Source organism: Rhinichthys klamathensis, unplaced genomic scaffold (assembly GCF_029890125.1).
Source record: "Rhinichthys klamathensis goyatoka isolate OS25496 unplaced genomic scaffold, OSU_Roscu_1.1 h1tg000020l_1, whole genome shotgun sequence".
Classification (NCBI taxonomy): Eukaryota; Metazoa; Chordata; class Actinopteri; order Cypriniformes; family Leuciscidae; genus Rhinichthys; species Rhinichthys klamathensis.
In genome coordinates this window covers 1,460,600-1,481,959 of record NW_026606571.1, presented here as the reverse complement: position 1 = coordinate 1,481,959, position 21,360 = coordinate 1,460,600, and the positions used below count along the sequence as shown (strand labels likewise).

The 21,360-nt window shown below is 38.2% G+C and overlaps 2 protein-coding genes across 13 annotated transcripts in view; one reads left to right on the top strand and one right to left on the bottom strand.

Annotated features, from left to right (window-relative positions):
* huwe1 (HECT, UBA and WWE domain containing E3 ubiquitin protein ligase 1) overlaps positions 1-15,124 on the bottom strand; it is a 63,915-nt gene extending 48,791 nt beyond the window's left edge. For 6 of the 11 annotated variants that reach the window (XM_056239272.1, XM_056239338.1, XM_056239322.1 and 3 more), the window contains exons 1-26: positions 15,045-15,124; positions 12,101-12,151; positions 10,626-10,695; positions 10,435-10,533; positions 10,149-10,355; positions 9,895-10,047; positions 9,462-9,524; positions 8,784-8,861; positions 8,582-8,629; positions 8,290-8,458; positions 8,063-8,163; positions 7,798-7,960; positions 7,586-7,713; positions 7,345-7,485; positions 7,142-7,247; positions 6,570-6,677; positions 6,367-6,468; positions 6,185-6,265; positions 5,823-5,929; positions 5,397-5,595; positions 5,200-5,291; positions 4,867-5,069; positions 4,679-4,736; positions 4,312-4,488; positions 3,940-4,185; positions 3,715-3,848 (exon numbers count right to left, since the gene is read on the bottom strand). In XM_056239272.1, the coding sequence (XP_056095247.1) occupies positions 3,715-3,848; positions 3,940-4,185; positions 4,312-4,488; positions 4,679-4,736; positions 4,867-5,069; positions 5,200-5,291; positions 5,397-5,595; positions 5,823-5,929; positions 6,185-6,265; positions 6,367-6,468; positions 6,570-6,677; positions 7,142-7,247; positions 7,345-7,485; positions 7,586-7,713; positions 7,798-7,960; positions 8,063-8,163; positions 8,290-8,458; positions 8,582-8,629; positions 8,784-8,861; positions 9,462-9,524; positions 9,895-10,047; positions 10,149-10,355; positions 10,435-10,533; positions 10,626-10,670 (3,008 nt within the window). In that variant the 5' untranslated portion in view covers positions 10,671-10,695; positions 12,101-12,151; positions 15,045-15,124. Of the gene's footprint in view, positions 1-3,714; positions 3,849-3,939; positions 4,186-4,311; positions 4,489-4,678; positions 4,737-4,866; positions 5,070-5,199; positions 5,292-5,396; positions 5,596-5,822; positions 5,930-6,184; positions 6,266-6,366; positions 6,469-6,569; positions 6,678-7,141; positions 7,248-7,344; positions 7,486-7,585; positions 7,714-7,797; positions 7,961-8,062; positions 8,164-8,289; positions 8,459-8,581; positions 8,630-8,783; positions 8,862-9,461; positions 9,525-9,894; positions 10,048-10,148; positions 10,356-10,434; positions 10,534-10,625; positions 10,696-12,100; positions 12,152-13,337; positions 13,357-13,536; positions 13,702-15,044 lie in introns of those variants that run through there. The other 5 variants (XM_056239308.1, XM_056239301.1, XM_056239344.1 and 2 more) reach the window with 5 other exon arrangements.
* A 1,476-nt stretch (positions 15,125-16,600) lies between these two features.
* On the top strand, positions 16,601-18,672 carry tmem107l (transmembrane protein 107 like). 2 transcript variants are annotated; one of them, XM_056239365.1, is made up of 6 exons: positions 16,601-16,744; positions 16,872-16,962; positions 17,057-17,124; positions 17,942-18,042; positions 18,324-18,420; positions 18,519-18,672. In XM_056239365.1, the coding sequence occupies exons 2-6, from the start codon at positions 16,876-16,878 to the stop codon at positions 18,586-18,588; spliced, it is 423 nt and encodes a 140-aa protein (XP_056095340.1). In that variant the 5' UTR covers positions 16,601-16,744; positions 16,872-16,875; the 3' UTR covers positions 18,589-18,672. The 2 variants fall into 2 exon arrangements, with proteins under 2 accessions (XP_056095340.1, XP_056095329.1); XM_056239354.1 differs by having other exon boundaries at positions 17,939-18,042.
* The last annotated feature ends 2,688 nt before the right edge of the window (positions 18,673-21,360 follow it).

The following is a 21,360-nucleotide window of genomic DNA, read 5'->3' as shown; positions in this document are numbered from 1 at the left end:
GATTCATTATGATATAAATGTAATGTATTCATGCATTTGTTTACATTATTAATTTATTGATTATTTGTTCATTGCAATACTGTATAAGTCATGCCAATAAAGCTTATTTGAATTTGAGAGAGAGAGAGAGAGAGAGAGAGAGAGAGAGAGAGAGAGAGAGAGAGAGAGAGAGAGAGAGAGAGAGAGAGAGAGAGAGAGAGAGAGAGAGAGAGGGCGCGGGCGCGATCGAACAACATAAAAAACATACTCCGTCATTTTGTTCAGATCATTAAACCTGCAAAGTGTTTACTTATATTTGTGTACACTCGCAATAAAACACAACATTGTGCTTTTGTCACACTGTAAACTCTTGTCAAACTGTAACCTACAACTGTGTCACCCAACCAAAATCACACACACTGTTTTAAAAGCAATACATATTTATCCATCTCCATTTCAAAACAGTCTGTGGGTCCCATCTTTTGGACATTCATCATATTGCATTTGGTTTTCATTTCTTGTCCTCGGAGCACTAATCTTACACATTCTACATTGATTAAAAAAGAAAATCGAATGTGTTTTTAATGGTAGTATTATTTTATACAGAAATCAATTATTTATAATTCAGATGAGAATCATGTTACATTGTTAATTAATAATGTTAATTAAAATTAAGGAAAACAAATATATTGATCTGAAATATAGCAAATTAATTTTAAATTAATTCAGGTACAATTACCAAACATATCGCAAGGTCTTTTTGTCTTTTTATTAATTTAATTAATAAACTAATTATATAAAACTATTGTCAGTGCACTACAAATAAACTGGTTCTATGCCTTTAATAATAAAACTTATTTAAAAAATACAATGCCTTCTGCATTTTTTGTTTAGCTTTTCCCTCCATTGTACCGAAATCGTACCGAACCGTGATGTCTGAACCGAGGTATGAACCGAACCGTGACTTCTGTGTACCGTTCCACCCCTAATACTGTACAGTATTGTACATCAATTTGAAAAGTTGAAAAGTTCAAAGCACAAAGTAGTGTTGTCACGATACCAAAATTATTGTTTCGATACCAAGTCAAGAATTGCGATACTTTTTCGATACTTTTCCTGAAAAGGAAAAGTATTTCTTACAAGGCGTTTCACAAATACATCTCCTTTGCGTAGGTCTGTACTCTTTAAATGCTGTAATAACCTAATATAAATAAATCACTGACAAACATGCACATGCTCTGATTATAATCATATAGCCTATAGATAATTTTAGCTGATGTTTTGTATGCTTTATTTTAGCAGATTTCAAATTATTAGCGTTGAAAGTTGGGGGGGAGGTTGTACACCTAATATAAATAAAACATCTCCAGTTAACTAGCAGAGCATTAATTTAGTTTGCTATTAAATAAGAGATCTAGCGCTAAAATCTGTTGTTTTTTAAATCAAGCTGAGCGCTCTTTTTCACTGCTATCAGTTGCATGGATACAGTGTCTTTTGCGGCTCGTGCACCGTCTTCACTCGGACGCGCGCTTCCGCCGTTGCGGAGACTCTCTGCTCTCTATTCTGCACAGTTTGACCAGCGGGCAGCGGCCGCACACCAGGCCGCCGGATGGTGTTGCTAAGAACTTGCAATGTATAATTATCAGACCGGCCCTCGCAGCCTCGAAACACTACCGGCCCACCGGGAAAAGTCCCGACTCTTCCGATTGCCATTCCGCTACTGACCGGCGGCCACAGTATCACTTGTGCTCGCACATGCACCCATCTCGCTGTAGTGTTTGTCTCATGACAGCAGCAGCTTCTTTGCTGCGTGCGTGAGAAACACAGACGTCTATAGGGAGGCACTGGAAGCGTGTGTTGCACACACCAACATGAAGTACGTCTCTTACAAATCTGGAACGCGGTCATTCATAAAAGTATCGATACTAATAAATTTAGGAATCGTGACGTTTTTAATTTCCGAGAATCGCGATACTTTTGAAGTATCGGTGCACCGTGCAACACTAGCACAAAGCGAAGACATTATATCTATTTATGCTTAAAGGAATACTCCACCCAAAAATGAAAATTCTGTCATCATTTACTCACCCTCAAATTGTTGCAAACCTGTATGATTTTCTTTCTTCTGCTGAACACAAAGGAAGATATTTTGAAGAATGATTGGAACCAAACAGTTGTGGGGCTTTTTTTTCTACTATGGAAGTCAATGGTGCCAAAGAACTGTTTGGTTCCAATCGTTCTTCAAAATATCTTCCTTTTTTGTTCAGCAGAAGAAAGAAACTCATACAGGTTTGCAACATGAGGGTGAGTAAATGATGACAATTTTCATATTTGGGTGGAGTATCCCTTTAATGCATTATATTTATGCAACAGTTTATTGAGAATTTTCTTTTAACAGTTTTAAATTACAGTGCGCATGAAGAACAATTCATAGTGCTCTCTACTCCAGTGCTGTAATCTAACAGACACCCGGGAGAAAGGAATATGATTTAGAAAGTGCTATAAACTCCAGCAAGATAAAGTCATTTTATGCAAACTATAAACCTTTATCTACAAATAAAGTATAATAATGGGAACATTGATCTTGAAGAAAATGTCGTCGTGTTACTGTCATAACCGAACGTGACGCGCTGTTTGAATGCTGAATGGAGAATGACTGAGGAGAGATGAGTTTCCATTAACTTTATCTTAACGACTTAAATATTCATTTTTACCTCACATTATGCTATTGAATGACTTTAGTCATGGAATATAGTGCGAAAACTTTGTGCTTTACAATGTTTTGTATGCCTTTAGTGGGGCTTAAAAATAACAATAGTATGCACAATATCGGACCTCACGCAGAAGCTGCAGCCGTGGCGGAATGATTTTAGGTGTGGCGGTCCGCCACGGCAGAATGAATGTAGCGGAAACACCGGAAACATTTCACAGGCTGTGATGACGCATTTCCACAGTTATTAACATCGCAAATCTAGTAAAGTTTTTCCTATTTTCATTTTTAAAATACAGAATATACATTTATAATGCAATACTTTGTTTTTTATTTTTATTTACAGCCAAGGTAATATAACACAAATTAACACTGCTGCGATGGTGTTTCTAATACAATGGCAGAGGAAGTGATGGCAAATTTCACATCATTCTCTCTTCTAGCTGCCATAATCAATCTCTCTTTATTTTTTCTCTATTTTGGAAAATCATTGAAATGCTATCATGGAATTTTTTTCTTTTGCTATTAGAGCAAATGGGAATACAACAATTATATTTGCAGTCATCTCCCATTCATCACTACAGAAGTTTACCCCCCTATGACTACTTCCGCTTCTGAGAACCCCTGAAATGTAAAAAGGGTCCATTGTGACGTACATGTGAGCGTAATAGATTATTGAAAAAGAAAAAAATATGTAGGGTAGGGACTTGGTTCTATTCATCAGTTGTTGATTGGATTTTGAGATGTGGGGATTACACTCATAAATTAACGCTAGCCTGCAGTTTATTGTGGAGGGAAGGAGTTTAAGCAGATTACATAATTGAAGAAGTCTGGCATATGTAACCAGAGAGGTGGTTTACATGGATGAACCCTTCACAATAAAATTATCCATTTACAAAACAGATAGGGTTCATTTTCATTTTATGCGGACTTTAAACATCATGGAGATTTAAAAATGCCTTTGGAGTGGATTAATAAAAGGTCCACCATGTGTTCACCATGGGCAAGATGAGAGCAGTACTAACCTGTTTGGTGTACAGAGAGACAGCAGCACAGTGCTCTCCCACACTAGAGAGCAGTAGAGCTGACTCAGTTTGTTCAGAACACTAAGACCCAGTTGAGATCCCCATTGATTCACTGAGATCGCACGGATCTCACTCTGAAAACAAAGAAATAAATCAACAGATTAATTGATTATCAACTTAAATTAATTATTGAAAAAGTTTACAAAAAGCTGCCTATATGCATACCTGTCCGACTCTGCAGGTATGAACGAACATGAGGATGTACGCATGTGCCGCTGTTAGGGCATGCAGCAGTGGGGTGGCACGTGCCGACAATGTGGCATCTGTGACATGGCCTGCGTTGGCCAGTTCCCTGAGCAGAACAGAGCCACCAGGAACCTCGATGGGCCGGTGAAGAGGCTCCAGAGCAGACAGTATGCTGTCCAACTGACATAGACCCTCCTGGAGAACTTTCGGCTCATGGGACAAAGTCTAAGACACAGTGAGACAAAGAGAAGGGTTAAAAGAATCAAATTAAACAGTAAATATCACTGCATCTATAGGAAAATTCCTGAAACAGGAAAACTGCTGGATATCCTTTAGGTAGGTGTCACTTACTAGTATAGATTTGCAGACTCCTGCCACAGCTTGGCAGGCAGCAGAGGTGGGGAAGTCAATGGGCAGGTTGGGCAGCCCAAGAATTGACACCAATGGTAGAAGTCCTTTCTGGTTGACAAATTCCTGACAGTGGTCATCTGTTGTGTTGTTACTCAGAATGGACTCCACAAATTTCATCTAAAAGCAAACAAGCACATTTTTTAGTTCCAGTCCTAAGTTTTATTGTCTAAAAACAGACTTGAGTTTTGATAAACAGCCAATGAACTGAGCTTATGTGATAAGACTGAATCAGAATATAGTCTGAAGAAGAATAATGAGATAAAAGATTAAATAAAATGAGATACAAAGTGTCTAAATCAGCACGTACCACATTCAGGATGTAATCCATGAGAGGAATGGGGATTCGCTCTTCTGTTCCCACCACTCTGTAAATAACATTCATTTGTTAAAAACACCCCATTTATCAACATTGATTTCTCACATATGGCACTGAACACAAGGAATACTAAATTTCCTCGTCTGCCCATATACTAGAAGCTATTTTGATGCACTAACTGCCTGTTGCTTTCTGGCTCCCCCTGCTGTTGGCTAAAGGTATGTAGAGCCTCTTCCTCCTCCTCATCCTCACTGGATGCCTCCTCTGCAGCATGGTTTGATCGAGCTGGAGGCACAGTGACGGTCCCGTCTGCTTTCTGTATGGAGGGTTTCTGGCAGATGTACTCTGGCGATCGGCCCAAGTTGCAGATCTCCTCTAGCAACTGTTAAAGGTCAAGACAGTAATCAAAATTCCAGGTCTCAGAATGAATGTGAGTTTAAATATGCAAATTACACTGCAATAAAAGGGAATTTCTAAAAGTAATGTGTCAAAGTTGCACAAGCTGCTTTTACCTTGATGATGGCTGTTGTAGCGTCTGTTTTAAGCGTGGGCTGGTGCCGCATTAGCTCGTCGACAGCACTGCCCAAGTTAGAGGCGGTGTCACCTGTTTCATAAAATTATACTGACTGTTAGAAACACATTCCCATTATCTCCAAAAACAAGTCACTGACTCTGCGGAGAAACAGATACACCTATAGGGGACACTCACCTAGTGGATCAGAGCTGCGTCTGCGGCGCATGGCAGGCAGGTAGTCTGGTGAGAGCAGCACCTTGAACAGCCGCTCGAAGGGCTGGCACTGCACAAATGAGTGCAGACCACGGGCATTCAGGCACAGGGCGCTGAAGACGTTAGGCAGGGAACCCAGCACTTCTCTGGTGGCAGGGACCTTTACAAACAAATAAAAGGTCTAAAAGGTGTGTGATGAGCTGCTGGAATATGCAAGGAGGAATACAGCAAATGGAGAAATATTGAGGGATTTAGGAGGAAAAGGGATATGGAGTGTCTAGCATGATTGAATTTGGGGTGGTCAAAGACCTTGAAACAGACAACAGGAGTTTTGAATGGACAGAATATGCGGGCATAAGATAAAAAGTAAAAAATAAAAAAAAGAAGTTTATGTTATGGCAGACTCACGTCTTTGATGAGCAGTGCATGAAGCATGACATCAGTGAGACCATTGTCCTGCAGAGATGACAGTAGAGAGGGCTCCTGGAACACAAACACTGTCACGACCTCCGTTGCTGAAACAGAGAGTGAGAGAAATAGAGTGAGAAAGCTATATGGGCTTTAGGGCAGGCAAATAAATAGACAAGATTCAAACTAATTAATTTCACAATATTCAAAGGGCTGAGAGTGTTCTTTTAACCATACTGCACTTGCAACTTTCTACTCCTGTATACAGAGAAGACCTTGAAGCCAGATCCGCACAAAGTTGTGCATAAAGAGTTCGGCTAATATTTCAACAGCACTAGAAGTTCTGTTCTCCATGTGCTTACCCAGAAGAAACAGTGAGGGTCCATAATACTCTGCATTACTGATGATGTGTTTCAGAGAGGTAGGGAGGGACCCATCCATTACTATAAAGAGTGCAAAGGCAGTGAACATCACTTTTGGCAAATTAAAACACTTAACCACAATGTAAAAACAATAGCATCATTAAATCCAATGAGTTTTATACCATGACGAATGCCGTCAGAGAATGCAGGGTCCTGAATGGCTTTTTTCAAGAAGTTTAACATAGATTTCAACAGAGCGGCCCGCTGAGGGATGCACTGCACTCCTGTTAGGAAAGAAAAAAAGTGCATAATCAAATTTCCATTGTTTAACTAGTACCACTATAAAGGAAACCCATTGACTTGCAAATTAATGTACATAGTGTACCTGCTCTGGGGGTGCTGGCTGCATTGCTCTGTGTTCGCAAATCTGTCTCTGCTCTGGAACCAGAAGAAGTGGATGGGCCAGGACTGCTCTCCATGGCAACCTCTGACACTACATTGACAAAAGCATTTTTACTGATTTTGGAAAAATGAAATATAAAATATATAAACTTCAAATGTTCTAGGAGTATTTCACACAAAAGAAAAAAATGGACATCATTCCAAACCCCTACATCTATCATTTGGCTTTAGAAGACTTATAATATGGTGCATGTGTCATATTGTGCCTTTACATCCTTTTTGGAGCTAGACAGCCTGTGATTACTATGTACTTTTATTGTAAGGAGGAAAAAAAGCTTGGATATCTGGTAATGTATTCTGGGTTCTACAGAAGAAAATCAGTCATACAAGTTTAAAATTACATAATAGTGAGAAAAAGTGAAATATTTTATTTCTTATTAGTCATTACAAAACCCCAGTGTGGAGATAAGAGTTTTTGCATACTATACACAGATTTGAATGAGGATAAACTAAATATAGTGCCACTGCTATATAGTAAACAGTGATAGTACTAACTGTCCATATCTGTGTCCATGTCCTCTGTCTCAGTAGCTGTGCTGGGCCTCTGGATCTTTGGTTTGATTACAAAAGGGCACTCTTTCCTGGAGAGGTCAACCTCATGCTGCACAGAGAAACAATGGGGTCACATTCTGTCAACAAAAGGGCAGAGGGCAAAAAGCTGAAAAGTTTACGCAGGAACAAGGGGCAGCTTTCAATACCTCCAATCTGCAGATAAAGATTGAAAGGCCACCATGAGACTGAAAAGCAGCCATGTCCAGATTGGTGATGAGATCCACAACTCTCACTGCCCGCGTCACAAAGGTAATCTGGTCCTGCTCGTCCCCAAGGAACTTGATCACCTGATGTAGAAATGGCATGGATCACAATACACCCTCACATAACACCTTATTAAATGCTACAAAATTTAGGAAGCTGGAGAGGAAGCAGCAAAGCACCAACCTTTAGCAACGCCTCCATCATACCACAAGATACTAAGGCCTCTCCGCCTGCATCATAACTAGCCAGGTGGTAGAGAAAGGAGAAGAGGGCTGTGGCAAATTGGTGGGGGTATGGCTCCATCAGCGGGTCTGAAACCCCCAGCAAAAATAAGAACAGTATGTCACCAAACCAAGAAAAAGCTGAAGTAAAGAAATCAGCTAAAATCTCCTCACCGATCATAGCCTGTATGCAGTTGCGGACAAGCACAGGCAGAAATCCATGGTAGGAGGCTGTTCCTGTGCAGTCGATAATGTTGGAGAGTTTGGGGGTGCGCTCCAGGTGGACTATGGATGTCAACGTGCGCAAAGAGGCGGCCTTAATGTCCTGCAACAATAACTTTTTTGAGGGTTCATCAATAAAATAAAACTCTTGGCAATCACTCTAAACAGTGCAACAAGTATTTATACCATATAACGAACATTAATAATTGCTACCCACCACCAGCTGTTTGTCTGTGATCTGAAGTACATCCACTAGCTCCTCTATAAGCCCGTTGTAGAGTATGCTATTGGCTGACTCCTGGAGGGCGTTGGAGTACACTGCACAAAAAAAAAAAAAACATTTACATATGATCAACCTCACCAGACAGAAAGCAAGAGCCTAGTGCCGTTTCATGAATATAAATACCTGTACTTATTTTGGTCAGTACCAGAGGGGTCACTTACCGAGTATAGAGATGGCATGCAGCCTGGCTTGCACGGCCTGCAGTCTTCTCTTGTGGTTGGAGAAGCCGTGAGCCAGGCGAATGTGTGTGAAAAGCAATATTTGTTTGTCTTTTGGGATGTTGTACATAGCCGTCAGAGACTCCATGATCTCTGAGGGGCTCTCGGAAATCTGAGGGCGCACCGGGGAAAAGCAGAAATTAAATTCAAGTGCAATCAATAGCTATTAAAGGTCTATGCACTTCCATTAACTGTTCCATAAGGATGGCAAATGAAAACAACTATGGGAACTCACCTTATCAAGTTGTTCAATATGAATGTAGTGTAGCGTATTACTGCTCGACTGTTAAGAGGGGAAAAGGAAAACAAAGGTTAAAAGGTTCTACAAACAAAACAGGACAAAAAGAAATGAACTGTTTTCCCTAACAAAAAAGAAACAAAAAAAACAGTGTTGAATGAGAATGGCATAATAAAGGGAATCATGACTCCATGCATACCTTTTTCTCCACTTTGACCTCAGAGCTGGGTTCTGCATAAAACTCAAAGTGCAATGTGGTGGCACTCGGTGGATATTTCTGCATAAAGCAAATATACACACATCAGAAAAAAACAAACACTTGGAAATTGCATGCCTAAAGGCCCGTTCACACCAAGAACAAGAACTACAAAGATCACTACTACACTAACTATATTTGTTGATTAACTATATTAGCGGACTATATCGTTCTGTTTATTGTAGGCACGCACTGCAGTTATGTTGTCTGCCACTTTAAATGCTTAAGGATGGATTCTGATTGGCTGTCAATGTTTTTATAGTTAATCAGCTTGAAAAAAATCGTTCTGAAAGTGATTGTTTATCTGTGCCATTATCATTATTGTTGTGGTGAGGATTCTTTTATATTTAGAATGATTTTTAGAACTACACATTTCCCGTTATCCTCCTTGGTGTGAATGGGCCTTAAGTTAGTTAAGTTTGCAGGGCATAAAAATGTACATCATTAGTGGAAGTAGGATTTAGTAACAACACTACACTGGTAAAGGTTTCATCAACTGCCCCTAAACATTCTCATCCTAGCCCTGGGTTACTGGGCTATCCTTATTATTTAGCCATAACTTTATATCAATGGTGCGCACAAACTACATATTATAATATGTAATAGAGCACAATAGCATACCAACAACGCCAGATCTCTGCAACACTCTGCAAGACCAAAGCCATTCTCCTTACCACCCCAGCTCTACAACAGGGGAAATAAAAGAGTCAGGAAAATGTGTAGGATGAAAGAAAACACGCATCAACCTTCAAATGTCAGTGAACAAACCATGAAAGAATCTGTCTGTACAGAACCAAGTCAGCATGTTGCTTTAGTTAGAACCAATACAAAACTCATTTCAACAAGGATTCAAAATTTCACACTAGCATCAGACACAATTCATGGAATAAACTTTTAAAAATGACAAGTGTTTTTAAAACACTGCATGCTACTGCTGCAAATTTCAAAGGCCGTTGATTTGCAGCTGCTTCCTGACACTGCATTTCAATCTTCTTGACTTCAGGAATCAAAACTGAGAAAAGAATGATAATGACTAAAAGTAGAGCTTTCATACCTCAGCCAGATGTTGCAGACGGGCAAGCAGTGGGCTCCTCTTGTCTGAGCCAAGTCTGGTGATGTAGTTGGAACGTTTGCTGAACACATACAGGAGATTCAGCACAGACAGAACCACCTGCATGTCACATGATGCTAGAAGGGTGGTCAAGTGCTACAGACACAAAAAGAAAAAGAAAAAACACTCAAAATCGACTTGTGATGAACAAGTTAAGGCTAAAAGAAGCAGGTTTTTTTGGTCAGGGGTTGTGGTACCTCTATAGAGCTGTACAGGTGTCTTGAAAAACTGTATTCGATTAACAACGCAGTGAAGTTGAGCACTGCCAGCAATAAGGCTTTTAGTTGCCCATTCTCTGGCCGGTCGCACACCAACAACCACGCCATGGTCTCCACTGTCTGCCCTGCATCACAGAGGATGCCATCGAAACGGTCCAGCAGGTCCACCCAATGATACAACTCACACTGTGAAGAGAAACAGGTCGTCATTAGAAATCTGAACATGCATATTAAACACTATGATGGTACATGTGCTAGTGTATACCTTGCCAATGTTCCAGGTCTTGATTTGCTGCAGTTCCAGCAACAGCTGTTCATCGCTGCATCCTTTCAGCTTCTCTATGAGAGTCCTGCAGTCGGCAGGCTGGAGGAGGAACGCGAGAACATGTCAACAATGAGGAAATGCACACACACAACCTCAAATACTCCAAATGCACAGAAATCCTGCATACTTACCGCTTCAGTGGGGGTTTTCTTCAATTTACTTCTGTCAACCTTCATGGTCACTAATTTCTACACTCGGTTCCTACAAAAAAGCACATCAAATCATGAGGGAGAATAATAAAAAAAAGCTCAATCAAATTGTTAAGTGAATAATGCTTATCTACATGCTACTCAATAATAATCTGCATGGCATTCAATAATAGCACTGCCAAAGTATGAAAAAAAAAAGACTATAGGGCTTTTCCCACTTGAACTAGTTAACCCTAGGTCATTCTAAACCCTGGATAAACGGAATCTTGGGTTATCTTGCTTCAGGTTTCACACTTAACCTTAACCCAAGGTTAAAAATGAATACTGGGTATTCATAAATTGAAGTTTCACACTGTACATTCCTAAACCCTGGATTAATGTCCTTAATCCTTATCTTCAGTGTCAATGCAGATTGGATGAAAGCAGCACATGTCCTGTGTACATAAAGCCTCTAGCATTGTGCATCCTCATATTATACCAAAGTCCCTGTAAGGCAAGTTATTTCACTTTGCGGCCATCTTTTAAAAGCCTCATGGGCAGCTGTTTCAGTCATGCAAGTAGCCTACATCCATCTCTTTGAATGGGGAAACATTAAATTCTCCAAAGCTGTTCACTAAGCTTACGAATGAAATCTGACAACAACAGTCTCATAAATGTTCTTTCTTATGTGCAAATAGCGTCAAAAAAAGCTTATCTTTCAGGCTAGACCAGCCAATGCGCAGCGCATATTCAGTCCTACGTGCGCGTCTCAGAACACTGACTGTTTCAATAGCATCTGAAGCTTCTAATGGCAGCTGCATTAACTTTACCAATCAGTGGTAAATTTTTTTATATATAGAGGCAAGACTATTCCGCCATATTGTGTGTTGTACTTTCTCCCATTAATAAGTAAAATGAGTACACTCACTGTCTTTGCATTTCTAAAGTCTTTGTATTATATATTGCCGACTACACAATCAAGTTTTTCCTGAATAGACTTTTCAAACTATAAATGTAAAAATAGCTCTTCTTTACGTATTTTCCGTCAAACTTTTTCCGCCAAACTACTATTCCTACAACACTCAGTGTTTCTGTAACTGTCTAAAGCATGTGAATACGAGGCACACAACTAAGTGTCTGTTGCCTAGCTTCTAGCTGTAACATTCTAACACCACATCGTTTCACACTGTACAAGTTTAGCAATGTAATGTGGGGTTGACACCCCAAAACCGTGTTAAGTGTGAAATGTTTCTTTACCTGGGGCTTAAAAAGTGGTTTATAATGACAACAACCCAGGGTTAAGTGCAGTATGAAAAGCCCTTATGAGGTGTATTTTTGAGTCATACAAGAACAATTACATATTCATAAATAATCAGATCCAAATGTAGGATTAAGTGCCAAAGTATCAATGTAAACATTCATCCAAATTATATTTATGGAGATAACCCTTCATACTCAGAAAATGTAAAAGAACTTACGGTATATGATTTGGCAATTCCAACTTAACGGCATTTTTCATGTGCAAAAACCTATAGTAAAAAAAAAAAAAAAAGATGAAAGTGAAACAGTCATTAGGATGAACATAAGAATGTTTGTGATCTTGCTGCCAAAAGCACAATAAAGGCACAAAACCTCTACACTACAGCTTAAGAGGTAATTTAAAGTATATCAAAAATAATTATTCTACATGGTCAAAAACTATCCTATACTAATTAGCTGTAGAATAAAAACTAAATTAGGGCTGGCAGAAAGTTAACAAAAGTCTGAGAACAAGCCATGGGAAAAGCAACCCACATTGGTTCAGATATAGGGCATATATTCTGGGCACAGACAATCTCTAGCATCTTACAAACATGCCCTTAATGAATTCAAATATTCGATTTGCTCCTGAAACAAAAGGATGTTAATGTAGCGTTTTTTAGTAACTTGTGCACTCCTTCTGAGAAACAAAACTGATTTAGGACCTTGAACCCGGCCAAAGAGAAGCACTGGCCTGTGATCAAGAAACCTGACATGGAAAAATAACCCAACACATTACACAAAACTTTAACGTTACCTAGCTATGCTATTTAACCGTAAATGTAATTACTATAGAAACACAATAATTAAGTTCTTGTCAGAGAACCAAATGGTGTTGTAGACGTGGGAGCGAGCAACTCAGCAGCTAGTTACCGAATACATCAAATTACAATGACATTACTAACCGGAGCCCATAAACGAAAGTACAACACCGTAAACAAACAAATTGTATGAACAAGTGAAAGTAACACAGCCACTGTGGAAATAAAACAATAACCCGACATATTATTTCACTAACTAGGCTATTTCTAACGAAAACAAGCCAGCAAACGGAGATCAATTTGAGGAAAAGGGCAGCAGCTAACATGCTATCTAGTTTTTCCTTGCTAACAAGCTACCTCAGTCAGCAAGCTAAGTTTTGCGGATAAACGTGGTCACGTCATTCTTATTTAATGGCGCAGATAAAACATGATCATCGCCGGTTTTTGAATAAACGGTAACAAAATTACCGGACGCGAACTGAAAGGAAATTTGACCGTTAGCCGCTCGCGCGACATCTTTGATTTCGACCTCGCGAGCTACAGAGCTCTAAGCAGCACATATTTCCCCTCAACATGTCAACACAAACCCGCAATCTTCAACTCACTCTTTAAATCTTTACCATAGCCATTTTTTTCCTACAAACATTCGCCAAACATTTAATATAGGGCTCGAGTGTAGCGGAATACGTCAGGAGCGAAGCTACACAGGTCAATATTTTTCCTCCGGGCTGCACACATGCTCTGGTCTAATCTAGAGCCTGGCTCAGCCTGGCCTGCTCCGGCAAACCCGCTCACTCCCCTCAAATATCCAGCTCACAAAAACAGCGTCTGTCACAGCGCTTCCACAGCCGTACCATAGCGTATATTGTCAGACATTTTCAGCAAGCGCTTCGTCTCGATGAACTGTGGCCGGTGAAGCGCGCGCGGTGGTGGCGGCGGATGAGATGCTCGTGCATGCGCTGGTGTGGTTGGTTAGCTGAGAAACGCAGAATATCTCGCTGAATCATTCCCACTCGGGCCTACCATAACACTGACTTCCAGTGGACGGCTCAATTTCTCACTTTTTACTGCTGCACTTGTGCGTAGCTGCATTTGTGGCGAACGTAGCGTGTCACACATGATGTTGAAGTCTACTTTATTAGGTTAAAAATACATGTATCTGAAATAATACATAGGAGCTATAGATATGGAAGGTTTAAGCTCAGATATAATTGGAATGCATTTATCAGCCTAAAAGAAAAGTTAATGTATTTTGCAATCATTCAAGCAGTCTGGAAATATTTTTGTTCATGCACTACATTAAGAGATATGTCAATATATTATATAAAATATAGATTTCCCAAATATGGATTTTATTGATTCTAATATTGATTAACTTAACTAGCTGGAAAAGAAATACATTACACTTATAGTATGATTAGAATTCGATTTAAATAATTTTCTCATTCACTGGACACAGATGCCATACTCTGTTTACTGTAGTTTGGCATGTTTCATTTCTTCATTCCAGTCATCAGCATCATTTTAGATAATAATAAAAAAATAAAACAAAACAAAACCAATAAGGGGGGGTTACTGTTAGGGGAGTGGAGTCACTTTACAACATCAGTCAGGTTCAGTTTGGTTATACTGACCCATGTTATCCATCAGCTGTAAACTCTATAGTAGGTCATATAAAACAGATGTCTGGGGGATATAAACAGTGAATTCTTCTGAAGGAAATGTGTATTATAATGGGCCCACATAACTTAAACCCAAAATTGCGAAATGTAACCCCCTAAAGGCCATACCAGAGGAATTTAGGTGTCAAGACTGTTGCTGCACTTGACGACTCGACAAATAATTGGGTATGAACATCCATATACAGAGAACAGGATGTTTTGAAGCCTAATTTTGAGGCCTTTAAGATTGAAATACAGAAATCCTACTAACGTTACAATTTTAAATTGTACATCTCATTTATCACATAAGCACACGCTATCACATACGCATGCTCTTTTCGTCGTGATCCACTGATAGACTCATATATGACATTACTCGCCAATTTCACATCATTTACACTCACGCACAAGTATCAAATTTAATTTGAGCGATTCTTCCTACTGAGTGTAAACAGTTTTCAGTCTATCTATGCGCGCGCACATCGCGCGAGCATTCAACACACCACAATGCTAGTCCGACCGCAAATTAAAAATGGCGGTTTATATTAGCAAAGTGTCCGGTCTTTGCATCAAAAACACTCATTTTAATGACAGTATACACGTACAGCTCGCAAGCAAATCCGTCGGTTACTCTTAACGGTCATGTAGAGTCAGCCACAGACGTCTCCACCAAACAGACAAAGACTTATTTAAGCTCTTACCTCGATTGCGCCTCAACATAACTTCTCCATCTTACAGCAGCGAGTGGGGATGTTAATCTCGCGATATTTCAGTTGGCTTCCTCTGCTCCAATAGTAGCCTGTTGTAGACACACAGACCAGCCCCTTCAGTGATCTGCTCCTAGACAGAACGATACAAAATATGATCAGTATTCAGTATAATAAATATGTCTGTATAATAAAACATTTTTGGTCGTACACGGCTCACTTTGTGCTCCTCTTGACACTTCAGGTACCCAAAAAAGCACTGTCCAAGAAGGAAAACGGATGCAACAACGAAGATACAATAATGCAAGTAATTAAATTGGCAATAAGGTGTGTTTGCCTATTCTTGTAATTTATATAACCTGAAGCCCAAATGGCAAAAGTATTTCCCACCATAATCTAAATATCTTGCATTTGCATTAGAGCTAGCATATATATCTACATTTTTATAACTCCCCATTGTCTCCATTGTCAAAGTTGATTTTTGGATCCCAACAGATATAGCAGTGAATGCATTCTATCTTGTATTTCTGGCAAAAATTCTGACAGAATTCAAACAGATGTTTTTATTACGCCTTCCAGAAAATAGGTCTGTAAATAAAGCCTACCAAATCATGATTCATTTTAAGAATTTTCCAATGCCACCTGTTCACTGATGGTTGTTGGGGGAACACATTTAAATAGTTTTCTTTGCCAGAATTTTATGTTGCCGTGAAAAAGATCTCAGCAGTGCATGTACTATGCCAGAATTTTCTCAAGCTTAAAAAATTATGCATATTCAAAATTTGATATGATTTTTTTTTTATCTAAATGTAATTTATTTTAAATCATTTTAAGACATTTTTGTCCCCTTTGAAAGTTTACTAAGGACCCCGTTGAAAACCACAGTCAGAGAGCGAATCCTGCCAATAGGTGGCAGCATAATTCTGTTAGATTTTTTTATTTCAGTACATAAGTACACCAGAGAGGGCTCTGAAGTACATACCGGTATTAGCCAAATAGAAGAAGAGTGTTTTGGATTCCTGCACATGAGGTAGTGGATAAACAAAAAACTAATTAAAATGCAATAATGTTGAAATCACAGTTCTCATGAGAAAATCCAGCAAATCTGAAACCAAGAAACGCTACAAATAATATATGGAAGGAAATGTGGGAAGACATTTATAAAAAAGCATCATAATGGTTTGTGCAGTTATTGTAATGTAGAAGAGGCAGTTGAACATGTTATATTATATTGTACAGAGTATGAAAATGAAAGACGAGTTTTGCAGAAAAAAGCTAGACGTCATTAAAGGCAATAAAATGTAAGATGAAAGATGAGGTTACAATATATAAACGCAACAAGATCATATAAGAGAATAGAAATAAGTAATCGAATAAGTAATTATTTCATTTATATATTTTTATTTTTTATTATTTTTTTTGTCAGGGTAGTTCTTCCGCATTGCTGTACCACACTCCGGTTCAGTTGGTGGCGGTAATGCACCCAAAAAGCTGGTTTGCCAACCCGCTAATAAACAAGAACAAGAGTGTTGTCGTAGCAACCTGAAGCTTGTGCGAAAGAGAACCGTCCACAGCTTTTGTAATTCAGTATAATAGATGCCTAGAAGCGTTATATTCAGGTTCTACTTTGTCGACCGTTTACTTTTTGCTCACCAACTGAACTATCTTAGCTAGTGTTAACACCTTAGAAACAGGTGCGTATATCCGCGGTTAGAAGTCACACGTTTTCTGTAAATCGCTAGTTTACAAGACGAATAAGCCTTTAAGTGTTCATTTTTAGTTTAATCTCACATGATGTCGTATTCTTCTGTCTAACGTTAGTTCAATGTCGGTGTTAAGCAGTCTGGTTCCAGCCCGTTTCCTGACTCTCATCGCGCACCTTGTAATAGTCATCATCATATTCTGGTCGCGGGTAACGTTAAGAACTTCTCGTGTGTTTAATCATTATTTGATCAGAGTATATCATTGCAATCAGGCCTGTGATAAAGAGTTGAACTATTCCACAGGAGAACAGTGTCAGAGCTTGCCTCCCACTAGACTACACTAATGAAGAATACAGGTTAGAGGACACACGGTAAGGACAACTGTCTCGGTTATGTACAGTATTGCTTCATCAAAGTGTGTGGGCCAATGACAAATTAAATGAATATGATGATAAAAAGTACAAATCTAGTTGAACCCTTTTTTTAATTGCTCTATCCTTTAAAAAAAAAAAAAAGATATAATGAATTGTGCCATGCAGACATTTCTTTTTTTCAATAATTTCAGTTTTTTAGTTAGACATTCACACAGTTTCTTATGATCACCAAGGTTGCATTTATTTGATCAAAATACAGTAATATTGTGAAATATTATTACAATTGAAACAATTTAGCTGTTTTCTGCTGTAATATATTTTTTGTAATTAAATTTACTCCTGTGAAGCAAAGCTGAATTTTCAGCATCATTACTCCAGTCTTCAGTCCCATGATCCTTCAGAGATCATTCTAATATACTGATTTGATGCTCAGGAAACATTTCTTATTATTATCAATATTGAAAATAATTGTGCTGCTGAATTTTTTGTGGAAACCGTGATACTTTTTTAAAAAATAGAAACTTCAAAAGATCAGTATTGAAATAGTTTTTCTTTTGTAACAATATAAAACTATTTTACTGTCACTTTGATCAATTTAATGCAGCCTTGCTGAATAAACATTTTAATTTCTTAAATTCTTAAAATAATTTCCCCAACCTTTGAACTGTAATATATATATATATATATATATATATATATATATATATATTAAGTTATCTCTGAACAAAAAATGATCGTCATGTTATTTACTTCATAATATGTACTGTAGTAAAAATGCTCATTGATCTTCCTAATCATTTATTTTGGAGAGCAGGCTTGTGGTGGCATTATCCGTAACCCTGGGCCTGTTTGCCATCGAGCTGGTTGGGTTCCTCTGTGGAGTCTCTATGTTCAACAATAATCAAGCCCTTCTGTGTATCCTTACCAGTAGCACATCATCAGCAGGCTCTACACGTAGATGTTATGACACAGCAAAGCAGGTTTAGTTGTCCTCTTGAGATGGATAGCTTTACTTTTATTATCCTAGAGCAGTCCAAAAACTAATGCAGACAGTACATTTCAAAACAATGAGATGTTCGTGTTTGATTATGCCACTGGTAAAATGACATTTGCAATGATACCAATTAATCATTTTTAGTTGTAAATGATATTGCTCTCATACTGGTACAGAATTTCACTTAACTATCACTTTGCAGCTATTGGATGTCACGCCAGTGGGTCTGTGGCTTTGGCCTTCTTCTTGTTTGAGCAATGGACCTGCACCATCTACTGGTGGATCTTTGGCTTCTGTAGGTCAGTCGGTAAATAATTAACTGACAATGCATAACTGTGACTTATTAATGAATTTTCTTTGAAAACATTTTGTAATCATGTTCCTCTCTATGTTTTAGTGTGATTCCTGCACTATATGAGATGATCCTCTTTGTTGTAGTGTTTGGTTTTAAGAGGAAGCCTCTTTGAGGATCTCTGAGAGTCGGATATTGTCCTTCCATCACTGAAGTACCAGAATCACCTGAATTCAGAATAACATTCACTGGCACAATAAACTAGGCCTAGTGTTTCTAAAAAAAGTACTTACATTTTTATATATAATATTTTGTACTCATTGTAATGAATTAATAAAAAAAATATTTTGATACAACTGATGACTAACTAGGTCTGTTTATGCTTCACATTTTTCAGTAGATTACACAATATGTTTACACATAAAACCTGTTCAAAATTGGCACAAGATGAACTATGAATTATACTTATATAATTTACAGTGTACTAAGTGCATTGGCCAAATGCATAGATGCTTAGGTTCATACATTTTTTTCTAATTCTGTCATCATTACTCAACCTCATGTTATTCTAAACCTGTATGACCTGTATAACCTTATTTTCTTCTTGTGAGTGAACGCTGAATGTGATGCTGAAATCATGATATGTTAACATTGCAGCTGGAAGTGAAGGCGTGCAACTCCTGGAGATCAAGTGAGAATTAACCAACTAACAAGATACATGTACACTGTAACTTTAACAAGTTACCATTTTTATTTACCACTTACTTCAATAACAGATGGAGCAAAACTGTCATTCAAGGGACATAAAGGCAATTTCAAGATATTTATATATCGATATTGATAAGATATCTATATATTGACAACATATTTATGTGAGATTTCTATATGCCTTATAATGGATAAAATATGTTTCTGGAGAAAACTTAGGAAAAATTAATTATTTGAAGCATAATTGCCAGTCTGTATACTCTACTTGCTGCACAAGTTATTTGAGTTTAAAATAATCCTTTTTAAAAGTTAAAACCTATGATTAAAAAAAAAAACAGCAGTAAGAAAAGAAAAGTCCAACACAGAGAACTTAATGTGAATCCAAATAACTACACGATGTATTCCATAAGCTTAAAATGTTTGTTCTTAGCAAATATCAAGGTGTTTGTTGATATGCTGTAGGACTGCCAAGAGAAGTTAGTCCTTCACAGGAATGATGAGTCTGTGAGCCTGCGAGGTACGTGGTGAACTGAGCATAGCTGACTTCAGCTGGACTGCACACATTTCATTAAGATGGATGAAAACACACAAATAATCCGTGACTAGAATGACACAAGATATTCACACTATCCAAAGAAATCTCAAACTCTTTAGTTTTAGCTCAATGCTCATTGCTACGGTACAGCATTGCAGTTATCCAGCCATTTATAAACTGGGAAATTGTTTTATATTATTTGTTTTACTGAAAAAAAAAAAAAAAGGATTAAGATCTTAGACTAAGATATTTTTATTATCTCACACACACACACACACACACACACACATATATATATATATATATATATATATATATAAAATGTGTGTTATTTCTTATATAAAGAATATTTATTTATATACAGTATACTCACCGGCCACTTTATTAAGTCCACCCATTGACGCAAATATCTTATCAGCCAATCACATGGCAGCAACTCGGACATGGTCAAGACGATCTGCTGAAGTTCAAACTGAGCATCAGAATGGGGAAGAAAGGTGATTTAAGTGGATTTGACTTTTTAACATAGCATGGTTTTTGGTACCAGACGTATTTCAGAAGCCGCTGATCTTCACACACAACCATCTCTAGGGTTTACCAACTGAGCATCGTTTATACGCCACAACCTGAGTATTGTCGCTGACCATATCCATCCCCTTATGACCACAGTGTAGTCATCTTCTGATGGCTTCTTCCAGCAGGATAACGCGGCATGTCATAAAGCTCAAATCATCTCAAACTGGTTTTCTTGAACATGACAGTGAGTTCACTACACTCAAATGGCCTTCACAGTCTCCAGATCTCAGTCCAATAGAGCACTTTAGGGATGTGGTGGAGCAGTAGATTCATGAATCCGCAGCCGACAAATCAGCAACTGTGTGATGCTCTTATGTTCAAATGGACCAAAATCTCTGAGGAATGTTTCCAGCAACTTGAATCTATTATATATATATATATATATATATATATATATATATATATATATATATAAGTGTCATTATATAGGCCTTTTTGAAAATCATTTTAATAACCAATTCTAAATGTATTTAAAAAAAAAAAAAACATTTTTATTGAAAAAATAATATTACTAAAGGACCCTTTATTTAAAATTAAATTCAGACACTCCAATAAATTAAAATTGATGGAAGTAATTGGTTACTGAAAATATGTTTGTTGACATACTTGAAATGGAAGGACTTGCAATCAAAAAGAGCTGAGAACCGTCTCTCTGTCTTTAAAAGAAACCCCAGCTCTTCCTTTCTGCTCTGGTGGCACCTATTCATGTACCCTGATTTCCTTGGACAAAATCAATACCTCCATTTCCAAGAAACTTCCTTCATATCCTCTAAATAATCCAACCACTCGTCCTAACTTAAATAAACCATAGCAATCAATAAGGCAACTTCAGCCAAGACGCTGCATCGGCCTGTCTTTAATGAGCTCCACTCTCTGTGTGTACACAGCCCTATTTACTCGGCAGCTCATGCCACTGTCTCCACACATATTATCAGCACGGTTTGCTCCCCATCGTTATTTTCGTCCTTGTCTCCGTTTGCCACGACCCACCTCATCGCCTGACCCCTTTGCTGTCTGTCGCATAATGAAAGCTCTCTTCACCCTAGGCCAATTAGTGTCAACTAGACACCAACAACATCAGTGACCTCTGGCTAGATAATTAAAACTAAATGGAAGGTGCATCTTGAC

Excerpts from the sequence above, each read along its gene's own strand:
- tmem107l (XM_056239354.1), top strand. The coding sequence starts at position 16,876 with ATGTCGGTGTTAAGCAGTCTGGTTCCAGCCCGTTTCCTGACTCTCATC. Across the intron at positions 16,963-17,056 it reads TCATCATATTCTGGTCGCGG|GAGAACAGTGTCAGAGCTTG; the intron begins GTAACGTTAAGA and ends ACTATTCCACAG. Across the intron at positions 18,421-18,518 it reads TGGATCTTTGGCTTCTGTAG|TGTGATTCCTGCACTATATG; the intron begins GTCAGTCGGTAA and ends TCTATGTTTTAG.